The following is a 24,530-nucleotide window of genomic DNA, read 5'->3' as shown; positions in this document are numbered from 1 at the left end:
TCTTGATCAAGATTTCAATTTATTTTCATTTATTTCATTTTTCATATATTGTTTTTTACTTTTTCTTCATATTTTTTTATTTCTCATTTATTATTATTATTATTATTATAAAAATAAAATAAGATAAAATAAAAATAAAATAAAAATAAAAAGAGTAAAAAATTAGGTTATGATAGGGATGACGAGTGAAGGCTATGTGTGGATCGCGAATGATTGGCTGACTGCATCTCTCCCAAGTTCACCAGATCCTTCTGTCATCGATGCATGCAAGGAGTGTTGGGTGTCAAACCTTATGTTCCAAAAACAAAGGAGCTAGAAAATTTTCAGTTTCGGTGGAAAAGGAACTTCCAACAAGATAATTCAGACATTGTTGATAAACATTTATTGACTACAAGCCTACGATGCTACTATAGCATTGGCCCTGGCAATAGAGAAAACTAGAACTGCAAACTTAGGCTTTCAAAAGGAAAATGTTTCTAATACTTCAGCAACTGATCTTGAAAATCTTGTCCGAGCATTATCAAACACTAGTTTTATAGGTCTGACAGGAGATTTCCGGTTCATTAATGGGCAGCTACAATCATTGGCTTTCCAAATAGTTAATATGAATGAAAATGAAGCAAGGAGGGTTGGATTTTGGACGCCGAGAAAGGGAATCACATAAACCCTTAACTCGACAACAAGTACCACTAGTACATATTCTACTTCCAAGTCCAGTCTTGCGCCTGTTATACGGGCAGGGGATTTGACTTCTACTCCCAAACGCTGGGAGATTCCTACAAATTGGAAGAAGTTGCAAATTGGAGTACCTGTAAATGGTTTCGATCAATTTGTGAAGGTGACGAGAGATTTCAGTTGCAATATGACAACAGTCACGGGATACTGCGTAGATATTTTTTATGCTGCAGTTGAAGCATTGCCTTACGCCATGACTTATCAGTACATCCCCTTTGCTAAGCCTGACGGCAAGTCTGCTGGAACTTACAATGATCTTGTCTATCAAGTGTACTTTAAGGTAAAACTGATCTTCTCTCATCTTTTTTCCATACACCGTAACACTATGTTATGCCCCACCATATTAGCCTCATACCTGCACATAATGCATCAAACTTCACACTGTAACAGAAGTATGATGGCGTGGTCGGAGATACAACTATTGTTGCAAACAGGTCTAAGCATGTCGATTTTACGGTTGCTTTACACGGAAAGTGGTGTCTCAGTGATCGTTCCGATCAAAGACAACAGAAACAAAAATGCTTGGGTTTTCTTGAAGTCCTTGACTTGGGACCTATGGGCGACAGCCTTTTGTTTCATTGTTTTCATTGGATTTGTGGTCTGGGTTATTGAACACAGAATAAATGGAGATTTTCGAGGCCCTCCTTCACATCAAGCAGGCACTAGCTTTTGGTTTTCTTTCTCAACCATGGTTTTTGAACATAGTAATTTCTTTCACCTTTTGATTCATAGTACTTGAAAGCTGCCAGCTCTTTAAGTCGTGTTAGTTTATGCATTTAAAAGTGTTTTTGAAAAAAATTAATTTTTTTTATATTTTTATTAACTTTAAATTAATATGTTTTTAAATTATTTTGATATACTAATATAAAAAATAATTTTTTAAAAAAATAAAAAAATTATTAATATATATTTTATTACAAAAAATTATTTAAAAAACAATTATAATCACACTACTAAATAAGCTCTTAATCTCAAACAGAGACTCGCTGCTTATGATACAGGGGAGAGAGTGGTTAGCAACTTGGCTAGACTAGTTGTAACCATATGGTGTTTTGATGTACGCATCTCACTCAAAGCTACACTGCTAGCTTAAGCAGCCTGCTTACTGTTCAGCAGCTTCATCATACAGTTACGAACGTAAACGAGCTCATTAGGAAAGGACAGTACGTAGGTTACCAGGAGAATTCTTTTGTCTCAGGCATCCTGAAACACATGGGTTTCGATGAATCGAAGCTTTTGGTGTATAATTCTCCTGAAGAACGTGATGAGCTTTTTTCCAAAGGTAGTTGATCAATGGTGGCATTACTGAAGAACGTTTGATGAAGTTCCATAAATGAAGCTCTTTCTATCTAAGTACTACTCCAAAAATACCATGGTTGAACCAACATTTAAAACAGGAGGTTTTGGCTTCGTAAGTTCACTTCTCTACCTCTATCTTCTCTTCTCGTCTCCATCTATATTATTCATGTATGAGCTCGTATATTTTCTCATGCTGGTGTTTTATGTTCGGTGAGTTTCAGGTCTTCCCGAAAGGTTCTCCTCTTGTAGCTGATGTATTAGGATCAGTTCTAAGTGAAGGAAATCGAGGATGCTTGGTTCGGCACGCAAAGCAGTTGTCCAGACTCCAGCACCTCGGTTTCAACTAATAGCCTTAGTCTCAAGTGTTTTTGGGGATTATTTCTAATCATTGGCATAGTTTCTTTTTTATCTCTTATGATCTTCTCAGCCAACTTTGTTTATGAGCACAGAACACTACTTTTGCAGCCTTCTGATTCAGAAGCTTCAACGCAGAGCAGAATTCTTGATTTGTTAAACATTTTCTCTCCAAAGGACTTAAAATCCCATACTTTCTGTAGAAGTAGAAGTGAACTTGATGCAAGCGAAGCTAAATACACCATCAAAGAAAGAAAGATCACATGGATTTTAATGAGTAAAAGGAGTGCAAATGTAAATTCTAAGTTAACAGGTTTTATTTTCTACAGAATAACAATTCTCTAGTCCCCTTTTTAAAAGGTTTACAAAACCTTAAATAGGCTAAAAACCCTATTTCAACTAATAAATAAAATAAAAATATGAAATTACAAAAGAAAAACATGAAATCCAAAAATAATAAGAAAAATCACAAAAAACAACCAAAATTAGAGCCTTAAGATGATATTTTTAAAATCTAAAAATCTGATAGTCAAATCAAAAGTTATAATTTTTTTGAGTTGTTATTTTGGTCTTGCATGACCAAACTTCCTTTTGGGTCTAGACTTCTCCTGTTGGTTGTTCATAAATACATCTGCTAGGCCATCCATGTAATCTGTTTGGGGCAAATCCTCATCTAGTTATAATAAACCTACACTTGGCTGCTTAGAATCATCCGTTATCGCAAGTCCAACTGCATCATAACTGAATCCAAATCATATAGCTATCCTAGGAGATCCTTTACTTGGAGACTATAATGATGATCCAAATTCGAATGCACAGCCACCTGATCAAGAGGAAGTACAAAATATTGATCAGCTTATCATCCCGAATCAAGAAAGACTAGCAGCTATTGAAGTAAATCATGAAAACAATATTTGAGTTGTAGATTATCACATTGATTGTATGATACTTCTGTACTAATGTAAATAAGCTCACATTATTGGAAGAAAAATAAGCGTGGTATAAGATAAAAAAAAAAAAGCAGTAATGCAAAATAAAAGACTCAAGAACAAAAAGAAAATTGAGAGGAGGGTATACTTTTATCAAGTGTTTTTTTCTAGGTTTTCTTAGCTATTCTCTATCTTTTGTACTACTTAATAATACTGAATTACAAGACTTTTTATGATAAAGTTTTAGACAATCAAGGAATTAAAATAATACAAGAAAATTTTAATTTGAACAGAAATTATGTTTCACCAATTGAACCGATTGACCGTTTTTTAATCGGTTAACTGCTTCAACTTACTCCACTTGATTGCTTAGTTTCAACTGATGAACTTGTTTTCAACCGGTCAATCGGTTCAACTCATTTCTAGAAATCAGTTTATTTTCAACACACATTTGCTTGAGAAAATGCAATAATATACTTAACATACAAATATTTAATTTGCTTATCTAACAGGGACTCCTTCCTGTAACTAAATGAGCAGTATAAGGTGAAAATAAAGCACCAAGAGAAATTTGATGATATGCTATCAACTGGGATGGATCCAGCTTCAAGGTTCAAAGACTGATATGGATTAATTTGACCATTGTTTTGCATGTCAAGTGCTCAGTTGACAGGTGTGGAAATCAACAAAGAAAGAGAATATAAAATTTGAAATTTTATTACTTGATATATTTTTGAATAGTTTTTTTTTTTAAAGATTTATAACTCCTTAAATAATCTAAAAAACTAACTCTAACCAATTAAAAAACCTGAAAATAAAAGAAAACAATAAAAGTTTTAAACAAAATAGGAAATTTGAAAAAGCAAATCCCAAACATGATTCTTTAAGTCTAATTTAAAGGTTTTTTAGATGGTGGTTATTAAGTACGTTGGATCAAAATTGATGACCTTTTCATCAAGCCAATCACTTCTCCCAACCCACGCCTTTTCTTTTCTCGAGCTCAATCCTATTGGTCCAAAAACATCCTTGCAAGGCTATTCAATTATACAAGTTATGACAACCGATAATTAAGAACCAACTGCACCATCAAGTGGATCATAACATATATATGATAGTGACAATGTACAATTACAAATTCCCAGTAGTGAGAAGTTATCCCATGGACCTGTTCATAACCAAACCAGTTACATTAGACATCCATTACAGGGTTCATTTTACAAACCATTCAGATATTTCTGTACTAGATGAACCTTGTCTTTGTGGTAATGTTTTCCAGTTGTTTTTCTCTCCTACCATCTATCAACGTAAGCAGATGGGCTAACCATTCAAAGCCGATCATTTCCAGCCTATAGCTACATGCTGAATGAGACAAAATCTGACACTCTAACCAAAATGAAAGAATCAGTACTCCCTCCCCAAGAACAGTGAAAATCTTTATGCAGGAACTCAGATTAATTAGTTAGTCAGTGCACCTGGCTGCAGAAAAAGATGAGAACTGAACCCGGCATTAGGTAAACCAAACCCCTTGTCAATTAGCTTCACATGATCACCCTTTTATTTTAGTATCTACAGTAAGGATATCCTTAAACCTAAACTTTCACGCATCGAGACCGAATCTGAATCTTATGTTGACATTGCAAGTATTGGACCGAGAATGAGACGCAGCAACCTCAATATTGGGCGTTGACTTCGCAATTTTTTTGGGTCTACAACAACAGGACATGCAGGATGTTTCCTGGAAAGAGAGATATGGTGTCATGCTGTCATTTGCGGACTACAATTATTAGAGACGCATAGATTTACAGCGATTATCTTTGAATTTCATTCTTCTTTGCCACGGTCTTTCGAGGTTATTCAATGGATGACCAACATACACAAACCTTGACTTGCATTGTAGGCACAGCATATGCACTCTTTCATAATAGTCAACCTTGACTAATTAAATTGACACTGCACTGCATTGCTTAACATGGGACTCAAGTTATAACCCTATAAAAATATTTCAATTAGATATTTAAATTTAATGCAGAAACCAACCGTGTATACTTCTTGGGTTATAGAGAAATACCTCTGCTTTTATTTTCAGGGTGCAACGTACGAGAACGATCTTGGTATCTTACAATTATTTTTTGAAAAAATAAAATCTGAAAACTTTATTGGTTACAAAGGTGAACTACAGATCTCTCGAGGAAATAAAGACACTGCTGTCACTTAAATTGTAGCTTTATTAGCCTCAAAATTTTAGGAGTTGTTTGGTAATGTATTCATTTTTATTTTTATTTTTGATACATAAAAAACTGACAAAAAGTTTTCAAAACTATATATATTTTTTTAAATTAAAACTTGTTTAACCTATGATTTACGACTTTGGTCGTGATTAGGCTAAAACCAAATTTGGAGCTCTCGTGTTGGTTAAAGATTGAATCCAGAGCGCCCTTGAGGCTTAGGTCAATACTGGATACCCCGGGGGTTGGATTGAGCCAAAACTAGGTCCAAGACGCCCCAAGGGCTGTGTAGGGTCTAGCCACAATGGTTCTTTGATGCCCTAGTGGTTGAGTTGGGATCGATCCCGAGCGCAAGTGGTCCTAGACCAAGTATCAAGTGTTGGCAGGGTCAGGCCCGAATCAGCTTCAGGGGATGCAGGTCGGGGCTGAGACTAGGTGTGAACATTATTGGCTACACTAGGATCGGTTTCAATTAAAATAAAGGCAACTAGGAATCGAGATCACATCTAAGAATTGTAGGGAATTCCGACCGGTGATGTACTGATATTTGCTCTCGGGAGGGCAAGCACACTGACACAATATTTAACGTGGTTCGGCAAATCGCCTACATCCACGGGAGAAGTCATTTGATTATATAGGGAAAGAACAAGATTTACAACAACAGAGGAGGAGGAATCATCCCCTCTTTGGCAACTCTCAACCTCACTCTATTTCTCTCTTTTCAGTGCTGCAATGGCAGCTACTGCTGGCTGCCTTGGCAGCCCACTCTCTCCTACATTTCTCACATCTTTCTTTCTCTCAACTCTCTCTCATTTAGCTCTCTACACTTAGTGCCTATTTATAGCAGGAATGGTGGCTTCTCTTCTTCATTTTCCAGCAGCTGCAGCTGCAGTCAATGGTGGCTGCCATCTTCTTCAACAAAGGCTGCTGGTCAATGGTAATGTTAGGCACATTAAATGGCAACACGCCTAACAAACCTAACAATCACCCCTTTTGACATTTATATGGGCAATTGTCCTCTTGCTTCTTCAGCATAATCGTGCATCCTGCAGCTCTTCCAAGCTTACCATTCCAAGAGCGTCTCCGGCCAAGTTTACAGGTACTCGCCAAACCTTTTAATCACCAGAGTCAACTAAGCACCCCTTTGCTCACTCCAAAGGATCACTTCAACCAGATGGTTTGTTACATCTCATCTGAAGAGTGTTTAATGTTTGTCTCTGGAACAACATTCCCTTCAAGCATATCAACCATGTTTGGCCCGGAATGATTTATCAAGCCTTACATCAAGGCTTACAACACCCCCTCAAACGGAAATTTCCATTTCCAAGTGCGACAGTCATTATCTGAGTATCTCAATATGATCACTAGCTCACCACTCTTCCAAGAGTCTACTCATCCAGGAGTTGCGTCTGCCATCTGTTCCTCCTTAGGAACCACGCCTTACTTCTCCATGAGTCTCTCACTCTTAGTCTCAAGAGTCCGGGTAGCTATCCACCTTTAACCATGGGGGCAGCCCATTAAAGGTTGATCTATATTTGTCTTCATACTCTGAGTATTACAATGCCTTCACCGAGCTCACCACCTTGACAAGAGTCAACTTGTTCCTGGAACCTGCGCATGCCCTCTGCTCCTTCATAGCAGTCGCGTCTTAATGCTCCACAAGTCACCCACTTATTGTCCAAGGCAAATGTCTTCTAGCTCATTGATCTTTAGCATGGGGGCAATATCCATGAAAGTCAATCCTGCATTTGTCTTCATACTCATCATAGCCACTTCATTGGCTATACACTTGTCCACTCATATCTAGCCATCACATCGACTCTGGGGCGTTCTGAATTGGGGCTTCTATCCTGGCCCCCACACCTTCTCCTCAGATGTCTCCACTCGTCGTCATGTGGCGGTCTAAATCTGGGGCTCCTATTATGGCCCACACACCTTCTTCTGAGGTGTCTCCGCTCGTCGCCATGCGGCAGTTTGAATCTGGGCACACATCGTGGCCCACACCTTCCTCTGAGGTGTCTCCGCCCGTTGTCATGCGGCGGTCTGAAATGGGCTCACATTATGGCCCTCACACCATCCATCCGAGGTGTTTCTGCTCGTCATGAGATGGCCTGAACATGGACTCATATCAAGGTCCTCACACCTTTCATCTGAGGTGTCTCCGCCTGTCATCATGAGACAACCTGATCTTGGACTCATATCATGGTCCTCACACCTTCTGTCTAAGGTGTCTTCACCTGTCGTCATGAGACGGTCTGAACATGGACTCATATCATGGTCCTCACACCTTTCATCTGAGGTGTCTCCGCCTGTCATCATGAGACGACCTGATCTTGGACTCATATCATGGTCCTCACACCTTCTGTCTAAGGTGTCTTCACCTGTCGTCATGAGACGGTCTGAATATGGACTCATATCATGGTCCTCACACCTTTCATCTGAGGTGTCTCCGCCTGTCATCATGAGACGACCTGATCTTGGACTCATATCATGGTCCTCACACCTTCTGTCTAATGTGTCTTCGCCTGTCGTCATGAGATGGCCTGAACATGGACTCATACCATGGTCCTCACACCTTCTATCTGAGGTGTCTCTGCCTGTCGTCATGAGACGACCTGATCTTGGACTCATATCATGGTCCTCACACCTTCTGTCTGAGGTGTCTCCGCCTGTCGTCATGAGACGGTCTGATCTTGGACTCATACCATGGTCCTCACACCTTCTGTCTAAGGTGTCTTCGCCTGTCGTCATGAGACGGTCTGAACATGGACTCATATCATGGTCCTCACACCTTTCATCTGAGGTGTCTCTAATCTTGGCCCATACACCTTCCATCTGAGGTGTCTATACTCGTCATCATGAGACGACCACATCCTCCTTCATAGGGGATGTCTCTAGTGGCTTCAAGATTCTCTACCACCATGTGGACTTGGGAGAGATCACTACCACTGATCATATAGAAAGAGAAAGTTGCGGTGCACTCTTCACAGTTTTCCATCTCATTTTCTATGTTTGGAGCTTCTATCCATTTTTGCTTGATAGCTCCATCCACACCAACTCTCTTTGGTGTCTTCGCCTTTCATCATAGGCGTTCGCACCCCCTTAATTCGGTGCTTCTGCAACAGCTCATCTTTCCATCCTTGCATGCATTGGAAAGGTCCTCACTTGTTGCCTTTATCAAGAGCATAAGAGACTTCTTGTTGTACAACTTTTTCACACAGTCTCTGCTCTGAGCTTCATCTGGGAACTCTTCTTCTCCTTGCACCTATTGTCTCATTACAATACCTCGTTGGATCCTACGGGTACTCCTGCACAATCTTCGTGTGCTCTCGTGCAATTCCGGTTCTCTAGATTTCTCCCTATTCTTTGCTTTTATGTTTGACAGCAGCTCATCCTGTCACAACATTTATCCAAGTCAAAATAGGGTGCCAATCTTTATCCCCTTGCTGTATTTCTCTTCCATTATCAGGGTCTTCATCAATTCTCCCCTCGAGAAATCACAGTCACCGAATCTAACTTCTTTGGAGAAATCACCACTCCATCAGATCCTTGATCATACGGAACCCAACTGTTCCCCTTGTGCCGTCATCCTGCTAGTCTTCAACAGTTTCATAACAAACTGTCACATATACAAAAATAGTACTGTGTGGATGATCCTTCAACTAAGCAAGTTCTCAGGAAAGATTTGGAGGGGTCACACTGGTCCCGCTTAAAACCCAATCTCCTAGACAGAACTTCTTAGAACGTATCTATCCACCGTACTGCCTTTTTGTATATACAACCATTTGCTAGCTTTGTTGCGGCTTTCCTTTACAAGTGATCTGGGATATACAGGTTTAATACATGATTTCTCAACATCTAGCGAGACTACTAGTGTTTAGATTCGTCAAGATTGGTCTTCGTTAATTTTCACTCTCCACCTCTAATTGTCCACATAACCGGGTGTCCAGAGTGTCCCAATTTTGCCTACCATCAAGGCAATAAATTTCCCCATTTACTAGTTCAGCACATGTAATTGGGTAAACATGTGCACCTTCTTCTTCTTCATCTCCATCGACCACCATGATGACCTTCAGATGCCTCCTGATCGGGCAATCTCTCTTTAATAATTCACCACCGCCATTTTTTGTCTCGAATCTCAATGATCGGACCATACCATTGCATCCGGAATGATCAAATTAGCTGGAAACATGTCTTGAATCGTCCAAATCGCACATCAGACGGCTACGATTTGATCAAAACAATTCTGGCCTGATTAACGACTCAGATTCAATCTCAGATCCGGTTGCACGTAGGATCAGCTACACCGGATCCTATCCCTCGGCTCGCGGCTCGGCTCGACTCCTCTCGGCTCGGCTCAACCTAGCTCGGCTCGAGGCTGATGACATGGGCGGTGGGTCCCACTATGCTGACATGTCTGTTGACTAGTCAATGTCTTGCTGACTGTGTATGCTGATGTCATCCTTTGACATTGTTCATGATACCGTCACTGTTCATGTCTACTGTTCACATGGGTCGGGTCAACTGGTATTCGGGTCGGGTCAGCCCATCCGGGCGAAGAAGACGCGTGGGGCGCGTCTGCGCGCGTGGCCCGCCACCTCACCGGAGAGTGATGGAGAGTGCGGCCATGTCCGACGTCCGATTTTGATGCCGTTTTCACCAGTGGCTTCGTATCGTCCTCCTCTACACGGTGGTATGGTCAAAACATAATTTTGACAACTTTCATTTTTGAGCAAAAATCAAACACCACTTCAAACCATAAGCTCTGATACCAATTGTAGGGAATTCCGACCGGTGATGTACTGATATTTGCTCTCGGGAGGGCAAGCACACTGACACAATATTTAACGTGGTTCGGCAAATCGCCTACATCCACGGGAGAAGTCATTTGATTATATAGGGAAAGAACAAGATTTACAACAACAGAGGAGGAGGAATCATCCCCTCTTTGGCAACTCTCAACCTCACTCTATTTCTCTCTTTTCAGTGCTGCAATGGCAGCTACTGCTGGCTGCCTTGGCAGCCCACTCTCTCCTACATTTCTCACATCTTTCTTTCTCTCAACTCTCTCTCATTTAGCTCTCTACACTTAGTGCCTATTTATAGCAGGAATGGTGGCTTCTCTTCTTCATTTTCCAGCAGCTGCAGCTGCAGTCAATGGTGGCTGCCATCTTCTTCAACAAAGGCTGCTGGTCAATGGTAATGTTAGGCACATTAAATGGCAACACGCCTAACAAACCTAACAAGAATAATACTAGAATGTTTGAGTTGTGAAATTATCTTAATCCAATAATTTAAATTGATAGATGAGGTTGTAAGATATAATTTATATTATTTTTTAAAACACACTCTCAAGTAAAAACTATTTAAATTTGAAACTTGTACAGATTTATATTATTTTTTTATAGATTTGACAAACAATTTTTTTTTATAACTGTGTTATCCAAAGGTTTAAATAGATAAATCTTTCAAAAATAAATAAATAAATAGAAGGAAAAGCATCAATTGGAGCTAATTGAGTCCATTATACAACTGTAAAAAGAAAATTCCATTTAGACCCTAATAGATCAACCTTTTATCCATCTTTGGGACTTGGGGATCGATTCCTTCTTTTTGTCGGTTATGGTGGGGGCACTTAAAACCAGATTTCTTGCAGGCAGGCTTCCTTCGGGGTAATCTTTCGCAAACAATGAACGGAATGTAACACAAAGATGGTAAAAAATCGTAATTAGAATAAAAAGAAATAAAATAAAGAGTGTCAACTGTTGACTAAACGAGCTCATAATTTAGAAGTGATTGTTTGGATTATCACAATTTTTTTTTCCCACTACTTCAAACAATACAGCTGGCCGTTGATCTCCATGAACACTGTTCTAAATTCTTCAGTTTTTAATGTCAAAATGTCAAATGCCACGATCTTATAAATGCTTAGTTAACCCGTAAATCGAGAAATACTAACCAACATCTCAATGGAATCAAATATGAGGGGAAACCCACCTTCAAATCAAGTTCTCCCATTCCTTTCTTTCCTTTCTGTCCATATTTTCTTCATAGAATTGGCAATGGCTCAAAACACAACGTTTATTCCAGTGAATGTAGGTGTGGTTCTTGACTTGGATTATTTGGAAGCAAATATTGCATTGAGTTGCATCAACATGGCCCTCTCAGACTTCTATGCCACTCATGGAGACTACAAAACCAGGATGGTTTTGACGACCAGGGACTCCAAGAAAGATGTTGTTGCTGCAGCTGCTGCAGGTTCTCTCCATTTCATCTCTGACCTTAATTTCAATAACTAGTATCTGTTTGCTCTATTTTCGGTCATATATTGCTTATAATTCCTTTGTACTGATTATTAAAAAAGCTTTGACAGAAAAATTCAGGCCTTAAATATGTTTCATAGTTATAAGACTCGCTTTGACAGAAAAAATCAGGCCTTAACTATGTTTCATAGTTATAAGACTCGGTTTAAGTTTTGACCCAATGCAAGGCTTGAGTAGTGGGTTGGCCGAGTCAACTCACTCAAGGTTTATTTTTTTTAAGAATGATGTTGTTTTATTTTTATTAAAATGAAATAATATGGTTTTGGTAAAAAAAATCTAGTTTAAAATAAAATCTAGTTTAAACTGAATTTTGGATCAACAAGTCACCGGGCTGAGACTCTCTAGACGGGCAATGTCTTATAACTATTATGATTTGCAGTGTTATTATATTCTGCTGGGAATGCAGTCCCTAGGGGTCATGAACGCATAATATATGATTAGTCTTGGTATTATAATGATTATGTCATCTGCCAAATATATGTATTCTCTGGGCGCATAAGAAATTGTTTTTCTATTTTTTTTTTTTATAATCTGGGGTGTTCGGGTCAACTTACACACACCACAATAAATTCCCGGATTCACTGAACATCTTGCAAGCCTAATAAGTAGGTAAAACATCATGGGGGTGACAAGCGTGTACACTAAGGCTTGAACCCAGGATGCAGAGTCAAGGAAATCCTTGCCAGGACCGCTAGGCTACAAGCCTTGGTGCTGTTTTTCTATTTTTTTATAACTGAAAAAGGTAGCACTTTTTAATATACATGAACTTACATGCATAAAATAGATAAAAAAAAAAAAAATAGAGTTTCACTAGATGTCTGAAGTTGAAGAATTTTTTTTACTACATGTACCGAGCTGTTCAAAGCCGAGACAGATGATAAAGAGATATAAGAATTTAGAGAGAGAGCTACAATTTGCATATACAGAGTAATTAGGCCATCAGTACTCCCATCAGGTTATTTAGCTTATCTAACTTAGTTGAGTTTTTTTTTTTTTAATAATCAAGATATTATTGATGAAACTAGTTTACTACATTAAAGCTATCGTAAAACTAGAATTCAAAAAATATGTCGCCTAGTGTCACATGCAAAGAGGCAAAATATATAGTCATGATCTGCCCATCTTTACAAGTCAACCGCATAAATCTAGCTACCAGCTGGAGATAAAAAAAAAGAGAGGCAGAAACAAGAGAAATTTTAATGATTGCTTGCTATGATTTACTGTTAGTAGGGTACTCAATCTGTCTACTTGTTAGTGATGAGTTACTTCTTTAGAGAACCTTGATTTCGATTTTTCTGTAGTCTTTTTCATATAAAAGATATGATTTATTGGTTGGATTACCAACATATTCTTGATATGAGTATGCATAAATCTATTCCATTAATCTCTAATCATTAAAAATAAAAATGCTAAGTCGATCCTTTTGTTCTTGATCACCTTTGTAAATCGCAGCCTTGGACTTGATAAAGAATGTGGAAGTGCAAGCAATATTGGGGCCGACAACATCAATGCAAGCTAATTTTGTTATTGGTCTAGGAGAAAAAGCTCAAGTGCCCATCATATCATTTTCTGCATCAAGTTTTTTTTTTTTTTGATAGTAATCGAGAATATTATAAATAATATGCCCCCATTAAGGAGATGAGGGCTGATAAGGAAGATTACATGGGAAATTAAAAATACATTAAGAAAACAAGGAATCTAAAGACCTGACTAGTTAGTCCAGTTCATAATACATTCAGGATTCCTATAAAGATCAGAGCCCGTATAGCTGAAATTTTTAACAAAGGACTTCAACCAAAAGGCCAACCGATGAAAGGTGAGGTCAAAAATCACATCCCAGTCTGGAGTTTTGTTGTCAAAGATCATGTGGTTGCGCGCTATCCAAATTGACCAGTATAATCCTTTACAGAGAAGGGTAATTGCCTGACGCTGGAATTTTCCTTTTACCATGTTGGACCATTCCTGAAGGTTATGATATGGTTCTTTTGGCAGACAACCTACACACCCAAACCAACTAAATAGTCTGCCCCAAAGAGACCATGATTTTGGACAAAGATGGAAAAGATGATGTGTAGTCTCAATCTCCTTGCAGCAGAAAGGACAAAGAGCTTCCTCGCATCAAGTGATTCTCTTACTTCCACCAGGAGTCCCTATTTTTTTCGAGCTACACAAAATGACTCAAGTCAAGTCAATGGCATTGGAGCATTAGTTCAAGCCTTTAGATGGAAAGAAGCAGTACCTATCTACATGGACAACGAATATGGAGAGGGAGTTATACCTTATTTAACTGATGCTTTGCAAGCAGTTGAGGCTCATGTACTGTCGTTGTTGCAGTGATTCTGAACAACAAAAATAACAAAGGATAATGCTTGTGTTTAAGAAGAGATTGATGAATGAAAAGCTTGAATACTTTATTCATAACTGCAGCTCAATTTATAGAGCTGATACATAACAAACTCCTACGATCATGGTCCTACATTCAAGCCATGATCAATTGATAATGGAAATAACAGAGCTGCGAAATAGCAGCAAGAACAAGAAAATAGGAATAGAATTGACTAAATCAAAAATTAAAGAAAGAATAAGATTTTCCAGCTCAGCAGTCTTGAACATTATTTCTAACACTCCTCCTTGTTTAGGAGCTGCAAACTCCCAACTTTGTTCTCAGAAATTCGAATTTGTTGACTGGCAGTGGTTTGGTGAAAATATCAGCTGCTTGTTCTTCGGTTTTGCAGTAAATAAGAATGATACTCCCATCTTTCTGCACCTCTCTCAAAAAGAATAATTTGATGTTGAAATGCTTGGTTTTCCCGTGAAACACAGGATTATTAGAGATGGAAATGGCAGCTTGATTGTCAACTAGAATTTCTGTGCTTTCCTTTTGCTCCAGGTTAAGATCAGATAAAATTTTCCTCAGCCACAAAGCTTGATTGACAGCAGCTGTTGCAGCCACAAACTCAGCTTCAGCAGTGGATTGGGCTACGGTTTCTTGCTTTTTTGAATTCCATGAAAACACACCAGAACCTAAAGAGAAACAGTAGCCTGATGTGCTCTTCAAGTCATCAATTGAGCCTCCCCAATCACTGTCAGAGTACCCGACCAGTTTGAACTCTCTACTTCTTGTGTATCTTATGCCAAAATTGCAGGTTCCTTTGACATATCTTATCACTCTTTTAGCAGCCTTGAAATGCAATTCACTAGCACAATGCATGAATCTAGACAAGATACTCACAGCATTCAAAATATCAGGCCTAGTTGCAGTGAGATACATCAAACATCCAACAATTTTTCTGAATTGTGCTTGATCAACCTTCTCGGCTCCATCTTCTTTACATAGCTTCTCCTTTTGATTCATAGGAGTGCTTACTGCTTTGCAATCTTCAAGTTTGAACTTTTTGAGGATTTCTTTGGCATACTTCTTCTGACATATGAACACTTCATGTTCAGCTTGCTTAACTTCCATTCCAAGAAAAAAAGACATCAAACCCAAATCTGTCATCTCAAATACACTCATCATCTCTTGCTTGAACGTCTCCACATTATTGTTGTTATTTCCTGTTACAAGCAAATCATCAACGTAAAGTGAGATGATAAGGATGTTATCACCATTTTGCTTGATGTAAAGAGTCGATTCAGAGAGGCTTTTAGTGAATCCCAAGTGCTGCAAATGTTCATCGATTCGGCTGTACCAAGCTCTTGGAGCTTGCTTCAATCCATATAGTGCCTTCTTAAGAAGACAGACTTTGTCCTCCTCTCCTTCATTTGCAAAGCCTTCTGGTTGCTCAGTATAGATCTCCTCCTGCAAAACACCATTTAAAAACGCTGACTTGACATCCATTTGATACACCTTCCAATTCAGTTGTGCTGCAATGGCAAGTAGCAGCCTGATAGTGTCAAGTCTTGCTACCGGTGCAAATGTGTCTGAGTAGTCCACGCCAAAGATTTATGCATAACCCTTCACCACTAGCCTGGCTTTGAGCTTATTGATTGAGCCATCAGCGTTGAGTTTTGTTCGATACACCCATTTTACACCGATTACATTTCTGTTTTGAGGTCTGTCAACCAACTCCCACATGTTGTTTCTCGTGATCATGAGAAGCTCCTCCTTCATCGCAGCAAGCCAATTTTGATCTAGCTTGGCTTCTTCAAAGTCTGCAGGTTCACACACAGCAATGTTGCACCTTTGATACACATCAAGGAGTGACCGTGTGCCTCTAACAGGAGTGTCATCTGTCATGTTGATGTCCCAATCTTCCATGCTTTGATCATCTGTGTCTGAAACAAGATAATTGCCTTTTGGAGAGGCTGAATCTTCTTTGATTGCATCGTTCCAGTCCCATTCTTCATCTTCCAGGAATTGGACATCTCTGCTTATAACGATTTTTCCAGTTTGTGGCTGGAAAATCTTATAAGCCTTTGAAACTAAGCTGTAGCCAACAAAAATGCCTGGAAGTGCTTTCTTGTCAAGTTTATCCCTCTTGACCTGTGGAACAAGGGTGAAGCACAAACATCCAAATACTTTAAGAAAATTCAGAGATGGTTTGTAACCATACCATGCCTCAAAGGGTGTTTGATCCTTCAAGGCTCTTGTAGGCAGTCGATTTTGCAAGAACACAGCAGTGTTTGCAGCCTCTGCCCAGAATTTCTTTGGTAAATTCTTCTCATGTAGCAAGCATCTTGTCATTTCTAATATGAACTTGTTTCGCCTCTCACTAACTCCGTTTTGCTGAGGAGTATACGGAGTTGTTAGCTGATGATGAATGCCTGCCTCCTCACAAAAAACATTGAAGGCATTGGAAGTGTATTCCTTGCCATTGTCTGATTTGAGGGCTTGAATTTTGCAGCCACTTTCATTTTCAACTTTGGCCTTGAAATTCCAGAACACCTGTGCTACCTCTGACTTGTGCTTCAAGAAGAAAATCCAGCACATTCGGCTGTAATCGTCAATGAAGACAGCATAATACAGACTCCCATTTAGAGAGAGTGTCCTTTGTGGTCCTGCAATGTCAGTATGAATCAATTGCAGCTTCCTTGTTGCTCTCCATGTGGCTTCTGGAAAGGGCTTCCTGTTTAGCTTGCCAGTGTGACAAGTTCTGCAGCTGGATATGTGATCATCAAGTGCTGGGAAATCCTTAGCCATCATCTTGGATTTCATAAGCATCAGCCCTCTATGATGATAGTGCCCGAGCCTCTTGTGCCAAATATCTGTGATATTTTCTTTAATTGGGAAAGCAGTATGCTCCTCCTCCAATGGATTTAGAGCAAAACTCTTCCCTTTCATGATTATTTTGAAAATATCATGACCATTCACATCTTTGATCAAGCAGCAATTGTTTTCAAACACTACTTTATAACCCTTCTCAATAAGCTGACCAACACTGAATAAATTTTGATTTATACCAGGGACATACAATACATCAGAGATGAACTTAGTACCTGAGCAAGTCAAGATTGCCACGGTTCCCTTTCCTTCAACAGCAAGGTATTCTCCATTTCCAATTCGAACCTTTGAAGTTGTTTGTTTCAGCTCCTTGAATATGTTTCTGTCATGTGTCATGTGGTTGGTGCAACCACTATCAATGAGCCAGCTTTCACTTGAGTCATTTCTGGAAATGCAAGTGGCCACAAACAATTGATCTTCTTCTTCTTGATCAGCAATTTGAGCTTCTTCACCATGCTGTTGAATTTTGTTTTTGCAGATGACAGCCTCGTGCCCCATTTGATTGCATTTGTTGCACTTAGCTTCTGGTCTTCTCCAACACTTAAAATGTGGATGTGATCTCCTTTTACAATGCTGGCATGGAGGAAAAGGTCCTTTTTTATTTCCAGTGTTGCTCCGGTTGAAATTCCTGGAATCACCTGATGATGCTTGACTGCTTCCATTCTTCTTGTAATTCTTTCCTTTTTCTCTATGCTTGACGAATAGAGCTCCTTCAATCTCATCTTCCTGTCTCATAATCCTCCTTTGCTCCTGAGCTTGTAATGCATTTAGCATTTCTGTCAAAGTAATTTTTGACATATCCTTGGTATTTTCCAAGGATGTAATTGTAGCTTCAAAGATTTCAGGAATTGTTACAAGAATTTTTTGAACAATTCTTGACTCAGGCAGGGACGAGCCAAGTAAACTGATTCGGCTTGCAATATTAAGCAGCCTGTCAGAGTACTCTTTGATGGATTCAGTTTTCTTCATCTTCTGCAACTCGAAATCACGCATCAAGTTCAACACTTGCATACCTTGAATTCTTTCATCCCCTTCATACTCAGTCTTGAGAAACTCCCATATCTCCTTTGCTGTTTTCAGAGACATGATTCGAGTGAAAATGTTGGATGCTACTGCAGCAAACAAGCACGCCTTTGCCTTTGATTTTTTTGTCTTCTTCTCCTTCTGTGATTTGATCTACGCCATGGTGGGATTGTTTGGAAGTGCAGGGATTTCATAATCTTCTTCCACTGCCTCCCACAAATCCAGAGCCTCTAAGTATGTCTCCATCCGTACTGCCCAAAACTGGTAATTATCACCATTGAACACTGGTGGAGCAATTGATGAGAAGCTTACTTCTGTCTCCATGGGTTACAACACAGATCCCTTTAAATCAAGATGCTCTGATACCAATTGTCGTTGTTGCAGTGATTCTGAACAACAAAAATAACAAAGGATAATGCTTGTGTTTAAGAAGAGATTGATGAATGAAAAGCTTGAATACTTTATTCATAACTGCAGCTCAATTTATAGAGCTGATACATAACAAACTCCTACGATCATGGTCCTACATTCAAGCCATGATCAATTGATAATGGAAATAACAGAGCTGCGAAATAGCAGCAAGAACAAGAAAATAGGAACAGAATTGACTAAATCAAAAATTAAAGAAAGAATAAGATTTTCCAGCTCAGCAGTCCTGAACATTATTTCTAACATGTACCCTACCGGAGTGTCATTTCTCCATCGGCCACTGATGATCAAATTGCTGAGGAGCTTTACAAGCTGATGACAATGCAAACAAGAGTTTTCATTGTGCACATGTTTGCCTCTCTTGGCGCTCGGCTTTTTGTCAAAGCTAAAGAGATTGGGATGATGAGTAAAGGCTACGTTTGGATCATGACCAATGGACCGACTGTAGGTCTCTCAACCTCACCAGATCCTTCTGTCATTGATTCTATGCATGGGGTATTGGGTATTAAACCTTATATTCCAAAAACAACGGACCTAGGAAATTTTCGGTTACGGTGGAAAAGGAAATTCCAACAAGATAATGCAGACATGGTTGATGCTGAGTTAAACATTTATGCACTACAAGCCTACGATTCTACTGTAGCATTGGCCATGGAAATTGAGAAAGCTGGTACAACAAACTTAGGCTTTCGGGAGGCAAATGTTTCTAACACTTCAGTGACTGATCTAGAAAATCTGGGAATCTCTCAAAATGGTCCAAACCTCCTCCGAGCATTATCAAACACTAGTTTTAAAGGCCTAACTGGAGATTTCTTCTTCATTAATGGACAGTTACAACCATCAGCTTTTGAAATAGTTAATATGAATGGAAATGGAGAAAGGAGGATAGGATTTTGGATGCCGAGAAAGGGACTCGCAAAAACCCTTAACTTGATAGCAAATACCACTGGTACTTATTCTACTTCCAAGTCCAGTCTGGCACCTGTTATATGGGCAGGGGATTCAACTTCTATTCCCAAGGGCTGGGAGATTCCGACAAATGGGAAGAAGTTGCGGATAGGAGTACCGAGTTCAAGCAATTTCGGTCAATTTGTGAAGGATACAACAGATCTCAATTCCAATATGACAACAGTCACTGGATACTGCATAGCTATATTCGAAGCTGCAGTTGACGCATTACCTTATGCCATAACTTATGAGTACATCCCCTTTGTCAAGCCTGATGGGAAGTCTGCTGGAACTTACAATGATCTGGTCTATCAAGTGTATTTAAAGGTAAAACCCCTCTCATGTTTCTATATTATGCTTCATCACGTTAGCACCATTCCTATAGGTAACGCATTACTGTAAACAGAGCTACGACGCTGTGGTCGGAGATACAACTATCATAGCCAACAGGTCCAAGTACGTCGATTTTACATTGCCTTATACGGGAAGTGGCGTCTCCATTATCGTTCCAATCAAAGACAGCAGAAACAAAAATGCTTGGGTTTTCTTGAAGCCTTTGACTTGGGACCTTTGGGTCACAAGCTTTTGTTTCTTTGTTTTCATTGGACTTGTGGTCTGGGTTCTTGAACACGGAATAAATGAAGATTTTCAAGGGCCACTTTCGCATCAAATAGGCACTAGCTTCTGGTTTTCTTTCTCAACCATGGTTTTTGCTCACAGTAATTTCGCTTCACCTTCTGAGTTTATAGTTCTCAAAGCACTTCAATCTCAAACACTGACTTGATGTTTATGATACCTATGTTCTTTATGTTACAGGGGAGGGTGGTTAGCAACTTGGCTAGAATAGTTGTAACCATATGGTGTTTTGTTGTACTCATTCTTACTCAAAGCTACACTGCCAGCCTAAGTAGCTTGCTTACCGTTCAGCAGCTCCAGCCTACAGTTACTAGTGTTCATGAGCTCATTAAAAAGGGGGAGTTTGTGGGATACCAGCAGAACTCTTTTGTGTTGGGAATCCTGAAAAACTTGGGTTTTGATGACTCGAGGCTTGTGGCTTATAATACTCCAGAAGAATGCGACGAGCTTTTTTCCAGAGGTAGTGGAAATGGTGGTATTGCTGCCGCATTTGATGAAGTGCCATATATGAAATTCTTTCTATCTATGTATTGCTCGAAATATACAATAATTGAACCTACATTTAAAACAGGCGGTTTCGGGTTTGTAAGATCACTTCTCTTCCTTCCTCCTGCTCTTCTTGTTTCTGTCTGATATATCATTCGTGTATGAGCACACAAAATTTCTCATGTGGGATCATTCTTTTTTGCGTTTCAGGTCTTCCCTAAAGGTTCTCCTCTTGTAGCTGATGTATCAAGGGCAGTTCTAAATGTGACCGAAGGAGATAAGATGAAGGAAATTGAGGATGCATGGCTTGGCACACAAAGCAGTTGTCAAGAATCCAGCACCTCAGTTTCATCTAATAGCCTTAGTCTCAAGAGTTTTTGGGGATTATTTCTTAGTACTGGCATTGCTTCAATTTCAGCTCTCATGATCTTCGCAACCATATTTGTTTACGAGCACAGAGCAGTACTCTTGCAGCCCTCTTATTTAAGAGCAACAACATGGAGCAGAGTTCTTGTTTTGTTCAGAATCTTCATTCACATGGACTTAACATCCAGTAGAACTGAACTGAATCTGATCCACATAGCTATCCCTGGAGATCTTCCACCGGCAGACAATGATGATGATCAAGATCCAAATGCACAACAACCCGATCAAGAGGAAGTACAAAATATCAATCAGCTTGTCGTCCCAAATCAAGAATGATCTGTTTGAAGGAGTGATAGAAGATAATCTTAAAAAAACAAAACTTAAGAACAAGAAAAATATGAGAGAAAGATGTTTTTGCATTAAGTGTTTTCTCGAAGATACATTCTTATTCTCTTTTGTATTACATCTCTTATGTTCTAATTACAAAATTATTTATAGGCATAAAATTTTAGACAATCAAGGAGTTAATTTAACAAAAGAAAAACCTAAACTAATAAGGAAAAATATTCTACCGACTTAACCGATTGACAATTTCTAAATTGATCGATCGATTTATTTAATTCAACCGGCTGACCGGTTCTTTTGTTTTTCAAAAAAATCAAAATTTAGTTTACTTTCAACATCCCTTCTTAAACTTAATTTCTTTATAACTCCCAATATATTTCTTGTCTTGGCAAAAACATCATGTTTGAGTGGCTTAGTGAAAATGTTTGCGACTTGATCTTGGATCTTCACATACTTGACTTCAACTTTCTTGTTTGTTATGTAATCTCGTAGTAATGAAATCTTGTGTCAATATGCGTACTTTTATCATGAAACATAGGATTCTTTACTAAAGCAATGGTTGATGAGTTGTCCACATAAATTTTCATAGGCTTCTCTCATGGCATTCACAACTTTTTCAAAAATTTTCTTAGCCGTATGAAATGACAAACACATGCTGTAATAGCTATATATTCAGCTTTACAAGTTGATAATATGACTATAGGTTGCTTCTTTGAACTCTATGTAAATGTTGTGTCTCCTATGTAGAAAACAGAACCTGTAATGCTTTTTCTATCATACATATCTCCAGTCTAATCACTATCTCTATAACCCATAAGTTCAAAATTGTTAGAATATCCATAGAACAAGCCAATAAACAGTACCTTTGATATACCGAAGGATTCACTTTAATGCTTTTGAAATGTGTTATAGTTGGTCTCTCCATGAATCTGCTCACAAATCCTACTCCAAAGAGAATATTTGGATGAGTGCAAATCAAGTATCTCAAACTCCTAACTAGACTCTTAAATGTTGTAAAGTTTATCTTCTCTTATTTATAATTCTTTGACATCTTCACTCCACACTCAACTAGAGTATTCACTTTTAGACAATTCTTCATTTTAATTTTTTTGAGAATCTCTTTTGTAAACTTCTCTTGATCACAAAAATTCCATCTTCTCCTTACTTGATCTTAATCCCTAAGTAGTATGTCATAAGACCACTATCCGTCATCTCAAACTCCTTGATCATTGCTTGCTTGAAGTCTCCAAATATCTATGGATTATTTCCTATAAAGATCATGTCATCCATATACAAGCATATAATAAGAGTATCATCACTCTCTTTTATCTTTACATAGATGACATATTCATGGGGACATTTACAAATCCATTCTTTAAGAAATAACCATCAATGCATGTTACAGTAAACTCAAGCTCCACTATAGAAGGACAAGGATGGCTGCCACCAATCGTAGCCGCCAGCCGCCTTCACACTACCACCAACCATTTGTGTTCACACTTGAAATATGATTTTTCATAATTTTATTTTATGTATAAATAAGCAACTAAGTTTTTGCTATTGAGTGTGAGAAATAAAAGAGAGAAAGAGAAGATGAGTGTTTGAGAGTTTGCAATTTATGTAAGCTTTTTGTTTATGATATAAAACATTATTGTTTTATCTTTCCTGAGTGTTTTAAAACCATCACCAACGGTTTCTCCCACCAATAATTGGTATTAGAGCTTTGTTCGTAAAAAAATAGAGGAGTTTTTGAGATGCATCCAAATTTTCAAAGTTGTCAAAACACATTTTGATCATTCCATAATGTAGGGTTCTTCAATATGAACTCAACGGTGCAAAAATCAGCCTTATTGGAGCAAGGGGTAAACTATATGCGCTGCCTAAAGCACTACCTTTGTCAACCACCACCAGCCCATGCGCCTAGAGGAAGAAGACGACTAAGCTACATGCGCGCCATATTTGAGCCTAGCCGAGCCGAGCCTGTAACAACCACGATTTCCCACATCCTTTTTCGTGATACATTGGAAATTTTCAGTTAAATTTTTTATATATATATATATATATACCAGTTCCACCAAATTTCTACCAAAATTTCGGCTGAGTCTCCCCTATAATAGGAGGTCCCAAGTTATCGACAAAACCATATTACACTTCCAATTTTAATTCACATCATAATCCAATCATCCTGGATCTCAACCCAACTCAACATCATCAACACAACACATGTTATTCAATAACATCATATAATGTAATTCAAGTTAAAGATTCGATTTCCAACTCTAAACATGCATGGTTAAGTAGGTACTTAAAGTTACAAACATTAAATTAAAGTCATACATTCAAATTTACAAATTAATATTACATTTCAAGTTTTAGGATATAAGACTCTTAATTTACAAATAATTACATGGTCAAAAGCAAAAGGTAACTAAACTAATATCATTTTGGACGAGACCTTGATGGACCTGAAAATAAAAATTAACATGTACACATAAATATAAAAAGATAGTAACAAACAATAACAATGATAGGTAATAATCTTCATAGAATTTCTTTTGAGACATAAAATTAGGCATAAACCTCTTTTACAACATGCATTTTCAATCTATTACCAATATCCATCTAATATCCTTTCCCATTTGTTGAGAATAATTTCATCTTGAAAATCTCAACACAACTAAATGATTTTCGAACACCATCTCCTTATAAATCAATTCTCTCTTTATACCAAGACATTTCTCTCTTGATATCATTAGCTTATCTCATTCCTTTGGAATAACTAATTAATATTTTTCCTTTTATTTTCTAGAAAGTAATCGCCGACACTAATAAATCTCATTAGTATCATTAGTCTTTTAATATTGGGATAGACTAATCACTTACATTCACGTACCGATATTAACACAACCGATTAGTGTCATTAATTATTCTTATCTGGAGTATCAAATCTTATTCATATCTGATTCACCATCAAAGTTGTTGATGTCAAGAACCCTTGACACTATCAGCCTCTTTGCCTGGAGTAGCTAATCACACCAGAAATGGTTGCCGATACCAATGTGACCCATTGATATCATTAACTATTCTCGACCCAGAATAGTTAATAAACCTATCTTTTTCACTGAACCAGGAGTAACCATGCCGATGTTAGTAATCTTTACTAACATCATTAGTCACCAAATTGCTCGGGATCGACTAATCAATTTAAGAA

At 38.4% G+C, this 24,530-nt stretch overlaps 1 protein-coding gene and 1 pseudogene across 1 annotated transcript; both read left to right on the top strand.

The window, feature by feature from the left end:
• Positions 1 to 178: 178 nt before the first annotated feature.
• On the top strand, positions 179 to 7,647 carry LOC118051296 (glutamate receptor 2.7-like; annotated as a pseudogene).
• A 3,957-nt stretch (positions 7,648 to 11,604) lies between these two features.
• LOC118051297 (glutamate receptor 2.7-like) lies at positions 11,605 to 21,310 on the top strand. The gene is made up of 7 exons (XM_073406373.1): positions 11,605 to 11,800; positions 13,318 to 13,443; positions 13,961 to 14,179; positions 18,783 to 19,792; positions 19,893 to 20,227; positions 20,308 to 20,707; positions 20,819 to 21,310. Exons 1-7 carry the CDS (start codon positions 11,605 to 11,607, stop codon positions 21,308 to 21,310), a joined length of 2,778 nt encoding a protein of 925 aa, XP_073262474.1.
• The last annotated feature ends 3,220 nt before the right edge of the window (positions 21,311 to 24,530 follow it).

This window comes from Populus alba, chromosome 18, assembly GCF_005239225.2.
Source record: "Populus alba chromosome 18, ASM523922v2, whole genome shotgun sequence".
Classification (NCBI taxonomy): domain Eukaryota; kingdom Viridiplantae; phylum Streptophyta; class Magnoliopsida; order Malpighiales; family Salicaceae; genus Populus; species Populus alba.
Note: the sequence above shows the minus strand (reverse complement) of the source record. Positions and strands in the feature narration are given on the sequence as shown.

What these genes read in the sequence shown, in the direction of transcription:
- LOC118051297 (XM_073406373.1), top strand. Translation starts at nt 11,605, where the DNA reads ATGGCTCAAAACACAACGTTTATTCCAGTGAATGTAGGTGTGGTTCTT. An exon ending in TGTTGCTGCAGCTGCTGCAG is followed by an intron (nt 11,801 to 13,317) that starts GTTCTCTCCATT and finishes TGTAAATCGCAG; the next exon opens with CCTTGGACTTGATAAAGAAT. An exon ending in TTTGCAAGCAGTTGAGGCTC is followed by an intron (nt 14,180 to 18,782) that starts ATGTACTGTCGT and finishes ATTATTTCTAAC; the next exon opens with ATGTACCCTACCGGAGTGTC.